Source organism: Pseudonaja textilis, chromosome 1 (assembly GCF_049901715.1).
Source record: "Pseudonaja textilis isolate UNSWEBS1 chromosome 1, rPseTex1.2, whole genome shotgun sequence".
In the NCBI taxonomy this organism is placed as follows: domain Eukaryota; kingdom Metazoa; phylum Chordata; class Lepidosauria; order Squamata; family Elapidae; genus Pseudonaja; species Pseudonaja textilis.
In genome coordinates, this window is record NC_141990.1 from 212789116 (window position 1) to 212811811 (window position 22696).

The 22696-nt window shown below is 39.9% G+C and overlaps 1 protein-coding gene across 6 annotated transcripts in view; it reads left to right on the forward strand.

The window, feature by feature from the left end:
• The first annotated feature begins 245 nt into the window (after window positions 1-245).
• Window positions 246-22696, forward strand: part of MYLK (myosin light chain kinase) — a 186307-nt gene continuing 163856 nt past the window's right edge. Inside the window, exon 1 of one of the 6 annotated variants that reach the window (XM_087920404.1) lies at window positions 246-437. In XM_087920404.1, coding sequence (XP_087776530.1) covers window positions 407-437 — 31 coding nt within the window. In that variant the 5' untranslated portion in view covers window positions 246-406. Of the gene's footprint in view, window positions 438-609; window positions 742-1182; window positions 1200-1236; window positions 1390-11315; window positions 11399-22696 lie in introns of those variants that run through there. The other 5 variants (XM_087920403.1, XM_087920405.1, XM_087920407.1 and 2 more) reach the window with 5 other exon arrangements.

Below are 22696 nucleotides of genomic sequence, written 5' to 3' on the forward strand. Positions count from 1 at the left end.
CGGTCACCCTCCCCTGTCGGCGCAGCCAACCCATCCGTTCCCGCCTCGAGGAGGCTGACTCTTTCCTTCTGGCTGGCCGCAGGTCACCAGCGTTTGTTGTCAAAACTGCAAGAGGTCCGCTCCGGAGGCGGCTGCCTGCTTCAAACCGCCCCCCACCCACCTTTCCCGGGCCGCCTTTACCACATGCTCTAGCTCAAAGTCCGGCTTCCCGCCTGGGCTCGAAACTCCGACAAACATTTCCTAATAAGGTTTCCCAGGTATTGGGCAGCCCGCGTTTTCGAAAGGACAAACCGTGGGGGGAAATTAACAAGGGACCCGTTTTGTTTTGTTTTGTTGGGAAAACGCCGCTGAGAAAACTTCGCGAGCAAAGAGAGCTTGAAATCCGGCGGGAGTTTCTCACTCGCTGATGATACCTAGCAGCCGCCGGAGAGATTGCGGTGAGTCTCTCCTCCCTCCCTCCCTCCCGTCCCCTCCCCCCCCCCTCTCTCTGCCTCCTTTCTCCCAGCTTAAAGCGCCGGGCTTTCTATTCTCGATTTAGCTCCTGCGGCTAATTTGTCCTCAATGCCTCGGGGAAGAGACAGCGGGAGTTGGAAAAAGATTAAACCCGCAGGAGCAGCGAGTTCCTAAAAGCCACGCGGCTCTTTCCACGTTGCCGACCGCGTTTGTGTGTTAAGTACGCGCCTCTTCCTCACGAGGTCTGCTTTAATCCTCAAGAGGCATCTGGTGCAGACCTACTTCAGAGTAAGTCTCCTGGAGCCGCGTGGGAATGAAGGGAAAAAACAACAACCAAACGCCGGGTTGCGATCTTGCGAGGGCGCCTGGCGTCCGCTCCCCCCTTTTTGGGGTGGGGGGGGGGGAAGTAGGGCTTTCGCTGAGAGAAATGTGCCCAAGAATCGCGTTTTGCAGACGGCGTTTTAACTTCCGAGCAGCTCGAATCCTACAACAGCTACTCCTGCAAAACAAACAAGTTTATTTTTTTGCCGCAATCCTAACTGACAACCGGGAGGAAGCTCCAGTCTTAGGATGCCGTCTGCAAAACGCAGGCAAGCAACGAAGATAGGGTGGCCGAAAGTGGCTTGGGCCAAGCGAGGCAGTCCGATTCTCACATAGCCCCCGCCCCTTTCGCGTTGGCTTGGCTTGGTTACCGGCTTGGTGATGCAACGGATCAAGAGCGCGAGCTGCGGATTACCTTGGAAAAGGTGGTTTGTGCGCTTCGTTAAGGCAGCCGGGGAAGAATAGGTGTGAGTGGAGGAGGGGAGGGTTTGAAACCCATCACTGAAGCGCGGGAAATTGTGGTCGGCGAAGAAGCGCTTTTTTTTTCCCCTTCTCCCCTCCCCCCACTTTCCTGGGAGCCTGTGGGCTTTGTTGTCAGAAATCTCTGGATCGAAGGTCAGTGTTTCGCCGCCTCGTTTTTTGTTTTTTTCCCCTCGCGAAGCGCAACTTATGTTGCGGTTACCAGGTTTCCCTCCCTTTCTGAAAGGACCGCCGAGTTCCTGCCTCAAGTGTGAGAATCCTCTCGACGGGCTTCTCCGGTTGCTACTTCTTGTTTGAAGGACAACGCCCGGGGGTGATGCTAAACGGTGGAGCCTGATTTCCCCAGCCAGCAGATGCCAGAGAAGCATACGTTTTTGATAAGAAATGTCATTCCACCCGGACCCCACCAATCATTTTTAATGAACATCAGCTCCATGCTCACAATTCTTCCTCACGCTCTTGGTTCCCCCCACCCCCCCAAGCACAGAGACCTTATTCTCACACATGCAACACCCTTTTGGGAATAAGTGTGTGTGCAGTGCCATTTCTCACCCTTCCCCTTTATGCGTTTTATCCAAGCTTCAGATTTTGTGCTGTCACGCAAACCCAGCACTTAAGCAATTGAGCCGCAGTTTACTTAATTATTGCTTAAGTGCTGGGTTTGTGTAACAGCACAAACTAACCACATCTGCTGGTTTCACTCACACACACACACACACACACACACACACACAGAGGAATCAATATATGTGTGGTTTATCAATGAGTCAGCAACACACCTAAGTCGAAGTGTCCGAGTCAAATAGACATCTGCTCATGAACCTTTTAATGTGAAACTGCAGTGCTTAGAAGGATGCACTAAAGATATTTTTCATTTTTTTCATGCAAAAAGGGGCAGAGAAACTTCATAACACAGTCTTCACAACCAGGTGCTCCCAGATGTATTGAACTAGATTGAATCGCTATAATTTGTGTCAGCCTTCCTCAAATTGAACAACTTCCAGATATATGAACTTCAGCTCCAGAATTCCCTGAGTTGCATGGCAATTACTAAGACTTCTGAAAACTAAAATAGAAAGGTTTGAAAAAGATTGACCTATGGTTGTGCTGTCTGGGAGATAAAAGGAGTGGAAGTCTGGTGAATGTGAGGAGAACAAGTGTAGGAAGATTGACTTAAAAAAAAATCTACTGCCAGATGTTTAAGTCCCATATAAAAGCAGCCCAAAATATTTTTTTAACTTGGCATAAAAGAAAATATCCTTCGCTTTTCATTTAGCTTGACTCTTGAGTTTAACAGTTGGACAGGCTGTTCTTTTAGTAGAGCAAAAGATAGGACTTTTCTTATGCAGGTAATCCACCTTTCTTGCCACAGTTTTTAAGTGAATCACTGCAATTAAGTTAGCAACCTGGTTGTTCAATGGATCTGGTTTTCCATGTGACTTTGCTTGTCAGAAGGTTGCAAAAGGGGATGTTGCAATGGTCGTATGTGTGAAAAAGGCCATAAGTCACTTTTTTCACTGCCATTGTAACTTCAAATGGTCACTAAATAAACCGTTGTAACTAGTGGTGTTCTAATTGTGGCACTTTACAACTATTGTTGCCCTGACAACTTTTTAACAGCTAGTTTCCATATTAAATCAATCACATTTATTATGGTCACAGACCAACACAAGAAGGGTGGAATAGAAACAATTTTAAAAGATAAGAAATGTAAAATACACAAAAATAAAAGCCTAGCTAGGATATTACCATTTTCTGCATCATGTGACTTTGAGTACTGTAGTTCAGTGGTGTCAAACTCACGGAGTCACATCGTCACATGATGTATCATGACTTTCCCCTCTTTGCTAACCTGGGGTGGGCGTGGTCAGCATGTGATATATCTGGCCTGTGGGCCGGGAGTTTGACACTCCTGCTGTAGTTATTTCTATCTTCCCCCCTGTGTTTTAAAGGTCTCTTATTCAACTGTGTGCAATCTCCTATTTTTAATTATTGTTGGCTTTGGAGGCCATTATATTTATGTGTAAATACATATGGTGTTATTCTGAACAGTGAGAAATGGTTATGGAGCTGCTCTCCCTCTAATATTGTTGTCACACCAGTGATAACACTGGTTTTGATGCCACCTTGACAAACCAGTCACTGTTTTGCAACCTGTTTGATTCAGGCATGTGATAAAATTTAAATGGCCTGGGAATGATCAAACAAGGGTTAGTTGCTCAAGAGCTCATCCAACTTGCTATTCGTAGCTTTGTAAAAGATTGCATTCTTTTGCAGCAATGCTGTAGGATGCAGTGGAGGCAAAGGTTCTGATAAGATTCAGGAACTATATTTATTTGGCCTTAGCTGATAATGAATTTAAGCAGGATCATAGCAGGCTAGTGCTTCAGGAGAGACCATGAGAAAATTCTACTGCTGGAGAGGGTAAAAATACCACTTATTTTTATAGAGGAAGTACAAATTAATTTTTGGCTGTGGCATCCCATGTCTAGGAAATAAGTATCTTTGAACTTGAAATTTTATTATGTTTATAGAAGTGTGCAGGTGATTTGGGATGTATAAGCAGGAGAGTTCTGAGTGTACATGGCTCTATTCCCAAATCACACTTAAGTGGGTTAGCGTGGGAGAAGTAATATGTTAGGGAAACATGAAAAAGGAGATTAAATTAAATCCAAACAGATCCAATCATGCAGAAAGTTTAGCTAACTTCTACCCAATGAGTCATGTGGGAAAACCTAAACCCAGTTAACAAGCTTGTTTTGTCTAGTCCTCTGAGAAGAGATTCTGAACTAATAGTGAAACTCTCAATTAACGGAACTAATTAATTAAGAAATAAGTAAAGCACAGTTCATGCACAGAACACATATCTCAAGCATTAATAGGCTGGAACAAATTGTTATTTATATTCCTCCTTTGCTATTTTTTACAAATAATTCAAGTACCTTCCTGCTCATATTTTCCTCACAACAATAATTCTGTGAGGTGAGTTGGGCTGAAAGAGTGCTGTTGGCCCAAGGTTACCCAGTTGGCTTTGATGGCTAAGATGGGAGACTTGGACTCATGATCTCCTGCTTTCTACTCTGGTGCCTTAACCACTAGACCAAAGTGGTCTACTACAAGCCTGCTATAGCTGGTGAGGGCAATGGGGAAGACGTTTGTGGTGTCACGAAGCCTTGTAGTCTCTTCTGGTGAGATGGTTTGTGTGATACAAAGTATTTCCTTCAGAAACTAGGTGGGAACTTCAGCTTTATAAAATTGTGATTTTTGCTGCAGTTAGTGTGATTCTGAGCTGCTCATACTATTGATTCAAGGAGATTATATTGAGGTATGGCTGCCCAAGAAGCAAATTGTGGATTGTAATTAAATAGACTTTCAAAAATTCTTAACTGAAAATGCCTTTAGCATTTTTTGTTACTGCAGTGTATTATTCCAGTAAATGCAAGTATCAATACAGAATTTATTGGATGTTGCAACCTTGTGGTTGGAATATATGGTGTTGTCTTGGAGTTGAGTCTGTTGTATTTATTCTGTTTGTACTTAATACTGTGAGCTGCCTAGATTTATCATGTACAAAAGTGGTGCCATATAAGTTTCTAAATAAATAAATGAATAAATAAAATTAAGCTGGAATAGCAGGAGGTATGAAACAGGCTAATTTTTTCTTAAGAAGAAATTCTATCTACATTCTGTTTCCATAAGAACTAGAAGCTTGCTTGGGAAAAATATAGCAATAGCACTTAGACTTATATACCACTTCTCAGTGCTTTACAGCACTCTAAACAGTTTAAAGGGTCAGCATATTGCCCTAAACAATCTGGGTCCTCATTTTACCAAAGAATGGAAAGGATGGAAGGTTGAGTCAGCCTTGAGCTGATGAGACCCAAACTGCTGAACTACTGGCAGTCAGCAGAATTAACCTGCAAAGCTGCATTCTAACCACTGTGCCATCACGGCTCTTATAACACAGTTAAAAGCCGGTTGAAAAGTATCATTCTAAAAATCACACGGGCAACTATACTTAAAGTCAAGGAAAACATCAACAAAGAAATAGCAACCTGGATGTTGGGTGAGGCTATTTCACAACACTATAGCTGAGAAAGTTCCTCTCCATCCTTTCCTCAGGTATTGGGATGGGCGGAGGAAAATTAAGAATTGTGCAGTATTTGAGAGTCTGCTTAGATTTTATCTAATTCTAGATTAATCAGTTAGACCAATGTAAGAGATCAGATAATGTTTTCTAGCAGCTTCTATAGGAAAAAAGGTAGTCAGAACCTGGTCAAGTCTTTTACAATAATGCTTAGTTAAATACGCCTGGACTGGATTGTTCTTTTTTCTTTCTAAAGGGTTGTTTCTATTGCATGTTAAACATATCAACTTCCTTTTACCATTCTCCATAGAGGTTAGCCTCCAGACCTTTCACTATCTTCTGAACTTGGCTCCAAATTCTTTCTATATTTTTTAATTTGAGTGTCAAAAACAATCTAAATGGGATCTTACTAAAGGAAAAATAAAGTGGAACAATTAATTTCTGTGGCCAAGATTTTATGTGCCTGTTAATGCATCCTGGGTAACGTTTGCCTGTAAAGCAGCTACAACACATTACTGACTCAGGTAGCTTGTGTCAACAAGGTGTCTCAGATGCTTTTCACACATGAGAAATGAGGAAAAAAAACTCCTCTCCCTTCAATCTTTCTGACTAATTTATGCTCACTTGCTAACAAGGTGGGTGAAATTCATCTCTTAAATAGATGGAATTCTGATTTCTATAATTCTGCAGTTCTTTGTTTTACTGAAACCTGGCTTAATCCAGAAATTCATGGGGACAACACCATATACATCCCAGGATTTCAGACATTTAGATCAGACAGAATTGAAGAGACATCAGATAAAGCAAAGGATGGAGGATTATGTTTATATATCAACAACAGCTGGCCTCAGGATATAACTATAATATATAAATTCTGTGATGACAACTTAGAGTCTTTACACATCAACTGCAAGCCATTTTACTCTATACATGAGTTCTTATTTCTCCTAATAGCTGTGTATGTTCCTCCACAAGCCTGTGTAAACAAGGCATTACGAACTCTTGCTGATCAAATTATGGAGGCTGAAGCCAAACACCGAGGTTCCCTTCCCATCATTTTAGGAGATTTCAATTAAGCAAATTTAAGGAAAGAGCTCTCAAAATATTTCCATCATGTAAATTGTGCCACCAGAGGCAAAAATCCTTTAGACCACTGCTATACAACAGTACAAGATGCTTATAGATCTTTACCATGAGCGGCTGTGGGACACTGAACCTGCCTACAAAGACTTAAAACCATGAAACCAACAATTAAATCAGTGAAGACTTGGTCAGATGAGGCAAAGCTGAAACTCCAGGCTTGCCTTGATTGCACTGATTGGAATGTTTTTGAAGATACCTCTGTAGACCTTGATGAGCTCACAGATACTGTAACATCACATGTCAGCTTCTGCAAAGACTTATGTGTACCAACAAGGAACCTGCAAATACACAGTAACAATAAACCTTGGTTCACAACTAAACTTAAGCAGCTACATCATTCCAAAGGGGAAGCCTATCGAAAGGGTGACAGAATGCTATACAACCAGGCCAGAAACATATTAACAAGAGAGATCAGAGCAGCAAAAAGAAGCTACTCTGAAAAGTTAAGGAATCAGTTCTGAACAAATGAACCAGCAAACATGTGGAAAACTCTTAAAAACATCACTGGCTTCAGCAAACTTCCTTCCCGGGCAGAAGAAATCAACAACTAGCAGATGACCTGAATGTGTTTTACTGCAGGTTTGAAAAGAAACTACAGCCACCTATCTTCACAACCCACATCTCAAGCACACCAACAACAGCCAAGCCTCACAGAATGGTGATCACAGAAAAAGAAGTGCAAGATCTATTACACAGACAAAAGCCAGGAAAAGCACCAGGGCCAGACAAGATAACTCCTTGCTTAAAAGTCTGTGCTGACCAATTGGCCCCCATCTTCACCTGAATCTTCAGTAGATCACAAGAGATGTGCTATGTTCCTTCCTGCTTCAAATGCTCTACCATCATCCCAGTGCCAAAGAAGCCCTCCATCAAGGAACTGAATGACTACAGACCAGTTGCTCTAACATCTGTAGTTATGAAAATCTTTGAAAGGCTTGTGCTGTCCCACCTGAAAACCATCACGGATCCACTGTTAGATCCCATGCAGTTTGCATACCAAGCAAATAGATCGACAGATGATGCTGTTAACATGGCTCTGCATTATATCCTACAACACCTTGAATCTCCAAATACCTATGCAAGAGTCCTTTTTGTAGACTTCAGTTCAGTGTTCAATACCATCATTCCAGACGCTCTTCTAAGTAAATTAAACCATCTAGAGGTACCTGAACACACTTGTAAGTGGATCATAAGCTTCCTAACAGACAGGAAGCAGCAGGTGAAGCTAGGCAGAATCACATCCAATACCTGTACAATCAGCACAGCCCACCCCACAAGGCTGTGTGCTTTCTCTGCTTCTCCCTATATACCAATGACTTCATCTCAAATGATCCATCTGTTAAAATACTGAAGTTTGCTGATGATACAACAGTGATTGGTCTCATTAGAGACAATGACGAATCTGCATACAGACAGGAGGTTATACAACTTGCCTCGTGTTGTAACCGAGAATAGGTTCTACTATATCACATGACCTAAAATGGACACCTAACATCAAAAACATCATAAAAAAACACAACAAAGAATGTTCTCTCTGCGCCAACTCAGAAAGCTCAAACTGCCCAAGGAGCTACTGATACAGCTCTACAGAGAATGATTGAGTCTGTCATCTGCACCTCTATAACTGTTTGGTTTGGTTCTGCAACCCAACAGGACAGAAACAGACTTCAGAGGATAATTAGGACTGCAGAAAAAAAACAATTACTACCCACCTGCCTTCAATCGAGGACCTGTATACTACACAAGTCAAAAAGAGGGCTGTGAAAATATTTACAGACCCCTCACAACCAGGACATAAACTGTTTCAACTCCTTCCCTCAAAACGACTCTATAGAGCCCTCCACACCAGAACAACTAGATACAAGAACAGTTTTTTCCCAAAAGCCATCACTCTGCTAAACAAATAATTCCCTCAACACTGTTCAACTATTACAAAGTCTGCACTACTATTACTGTTAATCTTCTCATCACTCCTTATCGCCCACCCCTCCCACTTGTGATTGTAGGACTGTAACTTTGTCGCTTGCATCCTTATGATTTATATTGATTGTTTCCTAGTATGATTTGATTGCTGATTGTACCCTCTGACTATCATTAAGTGTTGTACATTATGATTCTTGATTCTTAATGAATGCATCTTTTCTTTTATGTATACTGAGAGTATTTACACCAAGACAAACTCCTTGTGTGTCCAGTCACACTTGACCAATAAACTATTCTGTTCTGTTCTGTTCTGTGATACAGCCAAAGCAAGCCTTCCTGTTTTTTACCTTTCTGATATCCTTCTGAGATGCAGAATTTTGCTTATATCCTTATTCATTCCAACCCATTGCTCAAGTCAGTCTTTTTAAATCTATCTTTCCATGTCAGACCTTCAAGTCCAGGAAACCTTCCAAGACTAGGAAACCAATGTCATGGTGGCCAATGCAACTATTACTGTAAAGTATAATGACAGAATCTTGCAGTTGAGGTTCTTGATTCTCCCTGAACTTGGTTGTTTTCTTGTAGACATTTCATTACCCAAACTAGGTAACATCATGGTAGCTTAGCGTGTTACCTAATTTGGGTAATGAAATGTCTGCAAGAAAACAATCAAGCTCAGGAAGCACCATTTCAACCCTGAGCTACAAATGTATGCTGATTAGTGTTCATTTAAAGCAGGGATGTCAAATTCCTGGCCTGTGGGCTGATGGGTCACATGCTGGCCACACCCACACCCAGTTTAGCAAAGGGGGAAAAAGTCCTGATATGTCATGTGATACCGCTGTGACGAGATGAGTTTGACACCCCTGATTTAAAGTGACATTACAGTATTCTATTCCATTCCACTCCAAATATACTCCTTTATTAGAATCTTGCAAGTTGGAACATGCCTCCCCCTTCTTCCTTTTATCTTTGTAAGTATTATAAAGGTTTTGTCTGAATACTGTCTCAGGTTACAGTTCTGTGCCAGACTCTGGTTTCTTCATCTAGCCATTATCTTAGTAGTAGCTTTTCTTCTTGTCCCTCAATTTCCTCTGTCCGCTACATTTCTCTACATAGAGTTAGTCATTCCTCTCAGTTTTGTGCCATGTGAAAACTATGCTAAGCATCCCCTCAAGTCCCTCATCAAAATCATTGATAGAAATATTGGGACTTCCTGTTTGCTAGGTTTCGGCAGCGGCAGGGATTCACGATACTGCGCGATCCCTGCTGCGCTCGCTGCCAAGATGCCCCCGATCCATTTGGATTTGGGGGATATAGCTGCCCCATAGAGGCAGCTGAAGACAGGGGGGATCCGGATAGGGGCTTGGGGGTATCGCAGACCCCCTCCCCAGCCAGCAAAACCCCCTTTTCCCAAGGCGGAGGAGCAGCGGTCAGTAATGGCCGCCACAAAGAACCCTGCAGCTGGAAAAGATTGTGCAGGAGGAGCAAAGTCGGAAGAGTCGTGAAAGCTGTTTTTGACTGGGATAAAGCAAGAGAAAGTACCCTGGAATTTGAAAATTGCCAAAGATAAATTGTTTCCAGAGAGAGTTACAAGCGGCGAATGGAATTCTAAAAGGGAAAGTTTTTTCTTACTTTTCACTCTCCTTCCTAACGTGACAGCTGATGGAATTATAAGAGAAGAGAAATCGGAAAACCTGCATTGGAGGTAACTAAATGCTGAAGGGATAAGGATTTCTGAACATTTAAAAAAGAAAAAAAATCTTTTTTGCTGTGAGTGGGAAGGGAGAGGAAAAAAAATTGGAGCAGTATTTGAAAATAAGGAGAAGATTGCCTAGAATTTTAAAGAGTTATTAAATATTAACAAGACTTCTAAAAGATATACTTTAAATGGAACTTTGTGGGATTTTGTGACTAAATACTAACCCCAGAAAGAGAAAGTGAAGAAAGAGAAGGTACTAAAAAGAAACAGCTTATTTGGACTGCTTGGTGATTTTGGAACTTCTGAGAACTATCTTTGATTAAAAGCACTTGGGCGGTTTTTGGAAAAACTTTTTTTCTCCATAATGGCATCACTTGTGGATGGATTAAAACTTGAATACCAAAAATATAAAAAAGAAGAACAAGGAGGGAAGAATTCTCTTGGCACTCTTTTTCAATTTTTAGAAATGGCGGTTTGTACTTATGAAAAACTGACTGATTGGGACAAAGAAGAAGCCATCTTTGATGAACAAGTGATCTTAGTTGGGGAAGGCAAGGAGAAAAGAAGAAAAGGAAAAGGGGATTTTAAGACTTGGAAAAACAACCCAAAAAAAGAAGAATAAGGTGAAAGGTGGATACTATGTTAGAAAACAACAGAAAGGAGGAAAGCAGAAGAATAAAAAGGAGGTGGAGAGACAAGGGGGTAAAGAGGGCAAGGAGAAGAATAAGCAAGGGAGAAAGGAAGGGATGAGAAGCCTCAATGGTGGGGAGCAAGATGCAAAGAAACAAAAATCTTTTAGAGACAATGGGTAAATTTTACTGAAAAACGGATTCTGGAAAAATCATTGATAGAAATATTGAACATCACCAGTTCCATATGAAAGTGGACTTTTCAGATATTGTCATTTAGCCCATACTCTATAACTGTGTTGCTAGAGAACATGACATATCATTTGAAATATGTGCCAATGTCTAAATATATGTGAAATTTGATTTCTGGTTAGAACATACTGTATCAACTAAATGCATTTGGGATTATACCTTATCCAAATGGGTGCAAAAACAAAATAGCCGTATAAAGTTTGAATTTTGGTTTAGCTGAGTTTCTTCTTAAAATGTTTTTTCATATGAAATGGAATCTTATGTTTATTTTTCTTGAATATTTTTAACTTAATGGCTAATTGAATAGCTCATTTTGTGTTTGAAGAATGAGGCAACGACATGCATATTTAGAATAATTAGACCAGATTCTACACTATACACTATCTCCCTGAATCCAACTTTTAAGAGGTATGTGAAAGATTGTTAAGTATCAAAGTACAATATGTGTTTAAAAGGGCCGGATTTTTATTTATTTTTTAATAATTGAGGGGTTGCTATCCAGAATATATTATTAATGTGAATAATTTCCCACTAAAAATCATCCTCCTTCCATGACTGATTAAAATAGGGAGATCCTGCTTGCTGGTGGGAGAATGCTCTTCTGGAAGGACATATTAATAATTGGCATTATTGGGCTAGAGGACAAGACAGTTTCTAAGCAGATTCCACCAATTGAAGCACATTGTTTAAGAAGCATCAGTGTTTTACAAAGTCTCCAGCATCTATATGAACAGCAGAAATAGGGGACAAAAAATTAGGATATGTACGTATTTCATGATGGGAAGTAATATTTAAAATGACTTTAACACCAATATAGAATATTCATGCTTTACACAGGTTTTTTTTTTTTTAAATAAAATTCTTGTCTACATATTTGCTCACTAATGTACATTGGGATTTCTAAAATGCAAGAAAATAGTATGAGTAGGTGGTCATAATGGAATTTTATTAGGGGAAAAATGATGATTAGGTCTGTTGGTACATAAGATAACAGTTTCAGGATATATAATTGAGTAACTTGGCATAATTAAACCAACTATTGAGTTCTTACAGTAACAAGAGGTAAGACCTCACATTTTCCTCTATCTCCAGTTATTTGCTATTTTTGATGAATTATTGATACTCTCAGGCACCTTTTTTTTTTTTGCTAGCAGCTCTGTTTTGTAGGGAGACAAATCCTTTCATGATCCGACAGTTATAAATGGTGATGCTCAGCACTTTACCAAATTTTTTGAAAGTTTTCCTGCTTCCACAAGAGCCACTTATTTTATGGCACCAGAGGCACAACCTTGCTGGAAGACAACTTAGATTAGGACATGAAATTTGCTGACAGGCCACTCAGGGTCTCAGCTGGATCTTTTCAATCAGGGATTTCAAAACTGTGAACATGTGAAGATATGAACAAAGTTGTTCATTTACTGATCATCAGCACTGTCAGTAACACAAACCAGGTCAAGGATCTTCCCTTTGCAACCAGCAGTCTTTCGTAACTGTTTTATATCACACTTTGTTAAGTTCTCTTTTTTAATGGTCTGTTTTTATAGCAATACAAATATCTGTGTCACTCAAAACTTCTCTTGGAAACCTTACTGTATAGAAACTAACATTGCAACATAGGAAACAACAAACAAGTAAGGATTTAGAGATGTAAATTATATACCCACCTCAAATTAAACCATTGTTTTAACAACTGTTCAAAGTTATAGTGCTGAAAAAAGTGACTTATAACCAGTCATCATATTTGCCACCACAGCAGTATCCCCAGCAGTCACGTGATTGAAATTCAGGTGCTCGGCAATCAACATTTATTTACAAAGATTGCAACTTCCCAGGGTCATGTGAATATCATTTGCAAATTTCCCAGGGAGCTTACAATAAACATACTCATTAGAGGAAGCCAGATTTGGCTCAATGATGGCATGATTTACTTAATAACTGTGGCAAAAAAGGTAGTAAAATCAGGCATGACTCACTTAATGACCTTATTGCTTAGTGATGGACTTTCTGCTCCCAGTTGTGGTCTAAGTCAGGGGTCCCCAACCGCTGAGCTGTGGCCCACTAATGGGCCGTGAGCTATTTGCAATTGGGCCACAGAAATGGTGAATGTGCACCTGTGCTTTATTTGCGTGCTTGGTGGGCATGCATGCACACAGCTCACACAAATGGAGCTGCACCTGCACACGGACACTTGTTGGCTGCTTGCGTGGAACCATCCCGTATCCCCTGTCAGTCTGCAAAGCCAGGAGGGTTGGGGAACTCTGCTTGAAGTCAAGGACCAGCTTTGTGTTGCTTTTAAATGATTAATCAAGCCAAAATACTTTAAGAAGTTTTATAGAATCATAAAGTTGGAAGGCCTCATTCAGGAATTCAGTCCACTGCCCTGCTCAGTGTGGGAATCCAAATTATTATTGACTTTTTGACTTTAATTACCAAACATTTAAAAAAAAGATATTTAAACAGATAAAAAAAGAAAAAATAAAGGAATAAAACAGAATGAATAAACAAGGGATTTAAAATACAGAGATTACATTTCCCCAGTATCTCATTAATCATGAATAACTGAATATGTTATGGCTTCAAAAATCTAAAAATCACTATTAAGGTTTAAGCTAAACAGTTATCAAGATGTACGGTTAACACAGTGTAATTTACTAAGATTATATGCTGCAATAAATTGAGCCCATATTATTAAGGGACTATTTTAATTTAATTTTAATTTAATTTACCCTGTAAAATTAAAATATGGACTCTATGCATTGAAAAACCCAAATTTTGAATGTGGTACAAATCCATGGATTAAGATGCTCGCTGCCTTAGAAGAGTAAGGAAAATTATCAGGGACGACTCACCACCCTTGTCAGCACTTCTTCACCCTCCTACCATCAGGTAGGAGATTTAGAAGCATAGCCAGCCACACCAACAGGCTGAAGAACAGTTTCTACCTGTAGGCTGTCAGCCTTCTGAATGGAAAATAACTTCATGTCAACATAGTATGATAGACTTGTAGGGCTGGTGTGTTGGGCAATAAGATAGTGTGTTTGTTAGTCGGATTCACTGGGTTAGGGATTTTTCTTTTTTGTCTTCACTGTGAGTTGTGTTAGAGGGGTGCACGAAGGGAAACTCAGCCAATCTCATTGTACACATATTGTACTCTGACAATAAAGGTTGATTTGATTTGTAGCTCAGGACTGAACAGTAGAATCTTTGATGCTATTTGAACTTGATTGTTTTCTTGCAGCCATTTTATTACCCAATTTTTGTTATTTTTATCTTCTGACAAAAATATACTTTATTTGGTACAATTGGATAATAATGATTTAAATAATTACACGTTTGATTTATTGTTGAAGTAAATTATTACAAGACACATGAAACCTACTTATATTTATTTGTGGAAATAGCTAATGGATTAATAAAATGAAACAAAAAACCAATCCAAAGTGTATGTTTATATCATTCTAGTGATACTATAGGGATAATTCTGTGATTCGCTATGAGCAGCATAAACTAGTTCTTGTATAAGAAACCATGATCTTCATAAAATTAGAAATCTGAACAGTGGTTGAAGAACTGAGTTGAATTAATGCACAGATTCAATGAAATCATAGTGTCTTGCTCATTTTCACATGATAGGTCATAATATTGCACTAGTGGCAGATTCTAAATTCTTTCAGCTACCTGATAAACATATCTGTCTTCTGTGTCACCTACAAAGAATGAAAACCTTCCCTCAAAGCATGTGATCAGCTCCTTGCCTCAGGTAATTAATTCCTCTGCTATCAGGTCACTTACCTGTCCATCAGTTCTTGCCTTCTTAGCTCATGTAATGGTACTGTACCATATACATACTTTCATTTCTCCATATGCCAGGACCTGTTTCTAGTTCTTTTCCTGGTCTTTTCTGAAGATCAGTGCCAATCCAAGTAATAGCTTTCCCTTCCCTTCTACAAATTGCAATGCAAATTGTTTTGTTCCCTGGGTAAGTGAACATTTCAGGCCAACATATTCATGAAACCAAATAGTGTTTTACATTTTACCATCTCAAGGATTGAATTTATTTTGGGCAAGGAAGATTTTGACTGAATTGGAAGAAGAAAACAAACACATCAGCTAGAAGTTTTTAAACAGTGTAGACATATAGCTATGAAATACATGTGTTTCTAGCCCTTTGGAGAATAAGAATTGAAAAGCCAGCTGTTGAAGAATGAATTTACATTCAGAATACTGCCATTTTTGATTGTGAAATAGGAATATAAGTTCTAACCCTCTTAAGATCTGAAAAGACAAGGAACAAATTTTACATGAACGTGTGTCACAACTGTAGGACTAATGGTGGGAAAATGCCTTTTGACTATTTAGGGAAGAAGAGAGAGAATCTGAACAGAATCTTAGATTAGGTAAGGTTCAGTGAATAGCTTTGTTGAAAATTCAAGAAGATTTAAATAGAGAAGTGTTGATAAAAGTGCAGGGCATCAATGATTTGCTTCCATAGCAACATTGTTCAAACAGAGGCTTAACAGAGCATTGAATACTTCCTCTACAACAACCTCCAGTCTTAAACAATGAGTGTGTGTATGTGAGTGTGAGAGAGAATGGAGTTTATTGTGGTTTGCTTATTAGGTGTCTTCAAGTGGATATATGTAAGTATGCGGATAGGTAAATAGTTCATCCAGTTATACTTTTCAGAAAACCAATGCAAGTTGCTATTTGTGAATTATTTTATAAACTTTTGATGTGTTTTCGTTGCACAGAGGTGAAGAAGTACATGGTCTGAATCATGGGTGACACCGATTGAGTTTTTCATGCATCCCTCCTGTTTTCATGTAACATGCAGTGTGGTTAGTTCTTTTAGCCTTTGCAATTTATCCCATATAATGGATGGAATACAACACTGCTGCTCCTCTTGGAGAGGGAAGTCCATCTTCATTGCAATTCTGTATTTATAGTTTTTTCTCCTGCCTTTCTTCTAGCTACCAACTCAAAAAAAATTCTTTAGTTCTTGCTTTACTTTAAGGGCTCCTATTACTATTGCCTAGGCATGGATATAAGACAGCTGTTCCTCTCAATTCTGTCCTCATTTAAGAAATTCTCCCATTGATGATTGATGTTCTGGTCACTGGAGATGATCCTTTCTGGCTTTCATTGTCATTGTATGTCTCTCACTATAGACCTGGATGAGGCACTGTTCTAAGCCCTCTCATCTAAAGTTCTCAGCTCAGTTGCAAAACATTGTGACACATCAACAAACTTCATCTTCTCACAGTTTGGAAAGTATAGGTTATGTAACCCAATGCCCTGATACCCAATACTGTGTAATACATACACTATATAGCACAAAAACCTCCCCCTCCTTTTGTATCATATTTTACAGACTTAATATTGATGTGTCATTTTAACTTCATCTTGGCAACCTGTATATCTGAAAGTGACATCTTAATTGGCCAGCTTAGATACTTGAAGTGGTTACTCACAAATGAAAGCTGAGTCTTATAATTGGTAACACACAACAAATTGTATTGGGGCAACTTCAGTACTGATGTGTGTACTTCATGGAACAACAAGCAGTGAGATAAACTTGTCAGTCATTTGAGGTAGACCATGTTGTGAAACAGATACCATAAGAATTACAAGAACTCTTATTGATATAAGCTGTATTAATAGACTATTGGAAGTCCTGATCATGTCTCCCCTTCCTCCCTTTTGTACCAAAAAGAGTCAAGACAAGGCAACATTGACTGTATTTCTCACACCGTCCTTGTCTCTTTTGCTAAGTTCATGTTTACTAATAGGATAAAAAGGGATGGCCATCTTTGCACTACTCTACCTCTCTTCAACTTTTGGCAATGCCTTCCTGTTTTTTTATGGCTGTTTTGGCTCTTCCCATCCTGACCAGAATCTTGGCAAATATCAATAAGAGTTGAATTATTTGCATTCTCATGGCAGCTATGGTTTACCTTGTTGCTCTAGCTCAGGGGTGTCAAACTCAAGGCCCAGAGGCTGGATCTGGCCCATGGGGTGTTCAGAACTGGCCCATGGGATTGCCCTGGAAACAGCAAAGGACTGGCCTGCGGTACCTGGGGCTTGTGAGGGCCACGTGCAACTCTCCTGAGCTCCGGTTTTTTTGGCAGAGGGTTGCAGGAGGCCGTTGCAGCCAAAAACAGAGCTCAGGAGCCCATTTTCCAAGGCAGAGCGCTCTGGCCACCACAGGCACTCCCAACACAAGTGATGTCAAGCTGGCCCTGCCCACTCCAGATACGCTCACCTCGCCCCCCCCCCCCAAGATCAAACACAACGCAGCCCTCAATGAAATCGGGTTTGACACCCCTACTCTAGCTTTTCCATCTGGTGTACCATTAGTTTCTGAGCTAACCTGACATCTTCGTCCATCAGAGATATGTCTTCCATTCATGCCCTAATTTCCTCCATAATTGGAGAATTTGGTTCCCCAATTTCTCTGGGGAATGTGATATAACATTGCTTACTGTGTAACTACCGGTAACTTGAAATCTGGGAAACAGCAGGTTAATTCTATGCAGTGTCATATCTAGATTTTCTCTTTCATGTTAAACAGTAAGGATTGTCTGAATTGTGACTAAAGATATTGTATCTATTTCGATCATTTTTCCTTTGGGTAGAATTTCACTTGCATTATCCAGCTGTAGCCAAAAGAGTATTATAAAGAGAGTCATTGTAAATGAACACTAAGAATCTTGGCTACACTGATACATTCTTAGAGATTTGCTTTACTGTAATTTATTGAAAAGCCACAGCTATCTGGATTGATTTATAACTCTAACCCATAAATTGATAAAACTCTGATGGATTCAGAGAGTCCATGAAACCAAAACAAATTGAATTACACTAAAGCTTAGTGTAACATAATTCCAGTCCCTGTATCATATCATTATGATTGGATGTAGAATTAGACCTAAAGAAAGGTGCTTATTTGTCCCTGATCTTTAATTTGTGCCTTCCACATGACTGCTAATTTTATAGGGAGTGGTTTTCTTGCTGACTTTTAAACATCCAGTGTCAGAAATCAGATGTTTTCACTTAAACGTATAGGACTGGTTTATTTTCCTTCCTTCCTTCCTTCCTTCCTTCCTTCCTTCCTTCCTTCCTTCCTTCCTTCCTTCCTTCCTTCCTTCCTTCCGTCCTTCCTTCCTTCCTTCCTTCCTTCCTTCCTTCCTCCCTCTCTCCCTTCCTCCCTCCCTCCCTCCCTCTCTCACTGAGGGGTCCTTGATGTTCTCTGAGCTTGGTTGTTTTCTTGAAGACATTTCATTACCCAAACTAGGTAACATCGTCAGTGCTGGTAACTGGTGTTTTTTCTCAATTTATATTTCAGTGGCATTCCCTGACTCTTAAAAAAACATTAAATTCTAGAAAATCTCATTGTGACTTTAAATATTAGATGGTAGATAATCAATATTGGAAAAGATAAAATAAGTGTTGTTCCAATCTGCATGTCTGATGAGTGAACAGAAGAAAACCAAAAATAGATCCAAAGGACTATGGAAAAAGAAACATAAGCATTCCAGCAGAGGTCGAAATGGTGTTGATCTGTTCTCTGTAAGGGAAAATTAGTTTTTACGAGATCAATACCACTAATTCTATATTGGGTTCAAATTGACAGAAAAAACAATACCCTTAAATTATGCAGACACATAAAATGAATGCAATGCAAATGGATCAAAACGAAGATAAAATGTATATAAATTCCAACTAGATAATTATCTATTTAAATTTTGAAAAAACCCAAACCCTTCCTCTGGTTCATTTTACGCGGATTCTCTGTTTTTCTGGAATTCCTGCCCAGAGCTACAGGAGCATGACTTTAGCTTTCTGCTTTTCTCTGACCCAGCATCCTGCTTCTTGCTTTTCTCCTTTTCCCCGGAGAATTGCCTGTCCTCTCACAAAAGAACAAAGCCACTCCTCCAGCAGCAGAAGGGGTTGAGGTCAGTCTGCACTTTGCTTACATGCCAGAGATCGTGGTTGAAAAAATACAGGCTCTGGGTACATCAAAGCCTATGTGACATGAAGGGTTATGCTCACAATAAAGCCAGGTAAACTAGGCAATGGCAGTCACCTCCATTAGCTAGTTAACCTTAGTTTGAATCAGTGCCCATATTAGTCTTAAATAGCACTGGACCTGTTTGAGAACAAGTTTTGCAATTGTCATGCTGAAAACAGAAACGATCACAATGGAAATATTTCATAGTTAAATTCCATTTGATTATCTATATACATATAAGTGAAATACCACTCACCCATCATCATAAAATCTCCAAAACCGTAAAGCCTATAAACTTGAAATTTGGCATGGATGTTCCTCTTGTCTTCTAGGTGCTCACTAAGAAAAGATTTTTTGAAATGACCATCATAGCATTAGTATTTTATATATTACTATTAACACACTCTGATGCTAAGGAGTTCTACTCCCCTTTCCCACCTGAAAAGAAACCTGTTCAAATGCTAAGCCAAGCAGAGGAGAGGAGTTTCAGTTTTAATATCACAGCAGCAACCAGCTTTAGTACAGAACTCTTGAGCTAAGCCATGCCCAGGCTCCTTGCTGTCTCCTTGCTCACACAGCAAATATTGTTTCAGTTTCCAAACAGCCCTCAACTCTCTCACACACTGATAGGATGCTAGCCAGATGAATACTGATGGATGCTGGTAGGCAGAGGCACAATTTCCCCCCCCCCCTTATTTTCCTCCCCCAAAACTAAACCCGATCACATAGTTTCGTAGCAAAGCATGGGTGTCGAGCTAGTTTCTTATAAAGGAAGAACATGATTTCAGTATGAATAAAACAGGGTTAATATAAATATGGTAGATTGTTTTGGACTTTCTGAACCTGGGAGCAATCTAAGAACGTCAACTCCGAAAGTTTCCCAGCTACCGTGGCCATTGCTAAGAGTTCTAGAAATGGAAACACACATATTTGGAGCATGGTTAGCTTGGAAAGGGAGCCAGTTTAGTCTAGTGGTTAAGGCACCAGTAGGAGACCTTGAAGCCAGCCAACTGAGAGACCATGGACCAGTCATTCACTCTCAGCCCAATTCACCTCATAGGGTTGTTGTTTAGAAAATAGGAGGAGGAAGGATGATTGGATAGGTTCAGTGCCTTGAATCACTCGTAAAGCTAACAAAGGCAGGATACAAATAAATTTTAAAAATAAAGGTAGTCCTCATCTTACAACAGTTTGTTTAATGACTGTAGTTACAACAGTACTGAAAAAAGTGACTTATGATAGTTTTTTCACACTTATGACTGTTGCAACATCCCTATGGTCATGTGATCACATTTGGATGCTTGACAACTGGTTCATATTCATGACGGTTGCAATGTCCTGGGATGATGTCCTTTTGCAACCTTCTGACAAGCAAAGTCAGTGGGGAAGCCAGATTCATTCAATGACTAAGTTAACTTCTGCAATGATTTCACTTGACAAATGTGGCAAGGAAGGTCATAAAATGAGGCAAAATTCACTTAACAATTTTTTCACTTAGCAACATAAATTTTGGGCTCAATTGCAGTTGTCAGTTGAGGACTACCTGTAAAGACTAGAGTATTAATGTGATATTTTAATTTGTAATGGAGAATTACTCTTGGATAAATGCAAATTATGCAAATGAATTTCTCAGTCAAAGGAAGCTCTTTTCACTTCTTCTCTCCACATTTCCAAGTATACTTCACAGTGTCCCTGAACTCTCTCAAGCAGATCTGGAGATTTGAAGATGAATTGTAGAGAAGAAGGAAAAATTTATTTGTCAGTAGTAACTGTCTGTTCCACTGGCAGGACACTGTGGGATTATAAACCCATAAGAAAAATATTTCAACATTATTTATTCCGTCCAGCTGCAGAGGTACCATTTTATAATCTCAAGTATTTTAAAATGTGTTCCCAATTACCTTGTACATATTTAAAAGAATTAAATTACCATCAAAGGGTTTTGCAAACTGTTTGATCTTACTGTGTCGAAAGATTTCTATCGGAACAAAGACAATTTTTGACTCTGCACATTGTTTCATTGTGAGATATGTTTCCTTTTGTCTGGACTGTGTGTGTGTGTGTGTGTGTGTGTGTGTGTGTGTGTGTGTGTTTTAAAGAAGATCAATTACTCTTTTTCATGTAAATGACCTGTGATGTTGCCAGGGGACGTAACATGAGAAACGAGGACTGAGGGAACAGGACTGTGGTGTGGCCTGTGTGGAGTTTCTGAATACAATTGGTAACTGATGTTTTATAAGTTTTATGGCTCTGGGTTACAAGGTAGAAGACAGCAGGTGGAAAGGTTTTGTTCCACTGAACTTTGCTCAAAATGATGTGTCTGGATATGATACTGGATATGAGGTAAATGTCAAGAAGTTGTTTTTGGTGTAGCCTAAAGCTGCCTACCTTTGAATTATTAATGTAGTTTCAGTATTACTTTTTATTTTATTTTTCAGAAATAAGAATAAAATGGAAAAGGTTCAATGAAGTTGGGCCATTTGTAAGTCTTTGTTTTAGTATAAGCAACCCAATCCGCCAAGCTCCTAAAACAGGAACCCAATTGAGCATCCATCCTGCATGAATTGAGCTACGTTTAGTGTAGCTCTCAATCTAATCCCAAAATTGTGAATTTCAGTTAATTCTAATTAAGTATCAGGAGAACATGTCATTACAAATTCAGTTTATCTTAACAATACTACATGAACCCAGATATCTTGACTTATTGTCTTATAAAACAGGTTAAAACATAGGATTGTTTGTGAACCCATTTGTTAAAGCAATCATTTCTTGAATAATCTACAATCAGATAGATTAATGCAATAAAATCAACCATAATTTACAAAGCACAGTGACATGACATTCTAAGCCAAACTCAAACTACATTACAATATGGCTAAGACCAGGGGTCGCCAACCTTTTGGACCTCAGGGACCAGCAAACTCATAATTTTAAATCCCGCGGATCGGAGATCCTGGGAAAATCCCCCCAAAATCTGCAGGAAAATTCCCCACCCTGTTTTCCTACTGATCGATCATTCCTTATTAGGGATCACAGGATAATGTCTCCAGCTCTGTTCTCAGGGGGAGAGAGAGACTTTTGGCTTCATGCAAGGAAAGCAGCAGAAGCAGCTAAAGTCTTTCTTTCTCTCCCCTAAATTCCACCAGAATGAGTCTTTGTGAGACTTGTCATGTCGGCGCAGCCTCTTGGAGCAGGATGCCTTGCAGGGTCCCAAAGACTCATTCCTGGTGAAGTTTGGGGGAGAGAAAGAAAGACTTTGCTGCTTTCCTTGCGTGCAGCCAAAAGCAGAAGTGGAAAGAAGCAGCCCGTGGCCAGGCCAGGCAAGTGGGGCAAGATCCCCTCCTCCGCCCTTTCCCCTCCCCTCCAATACCTCGTGTTCTTCACAATGCAAGTGACATAAGTCTTGTGTTCCTGTGGGCCATGTGGGTGGCATAGCCTTGTGTTCCCTCACAGCCTGAATTAATTGCTTTTGGGGTGACATTTCTCTGCGGACCACCAAAATTTTCTCACGGACCACCAGTGGTCCCTGGCCCACTGGTTGGCGACCACTGGCTTAGACCATGACACCCTGGCTATCACTGTATTTGCAGACTGTGGGGAACCATGGCTCCCCTTGTGATCCTTTTGGCATTGGCCACTTCATGTTTTACCTAATGTGTTATTTTTAAATTGTTTTAGTAAAACATTAGTTCCTT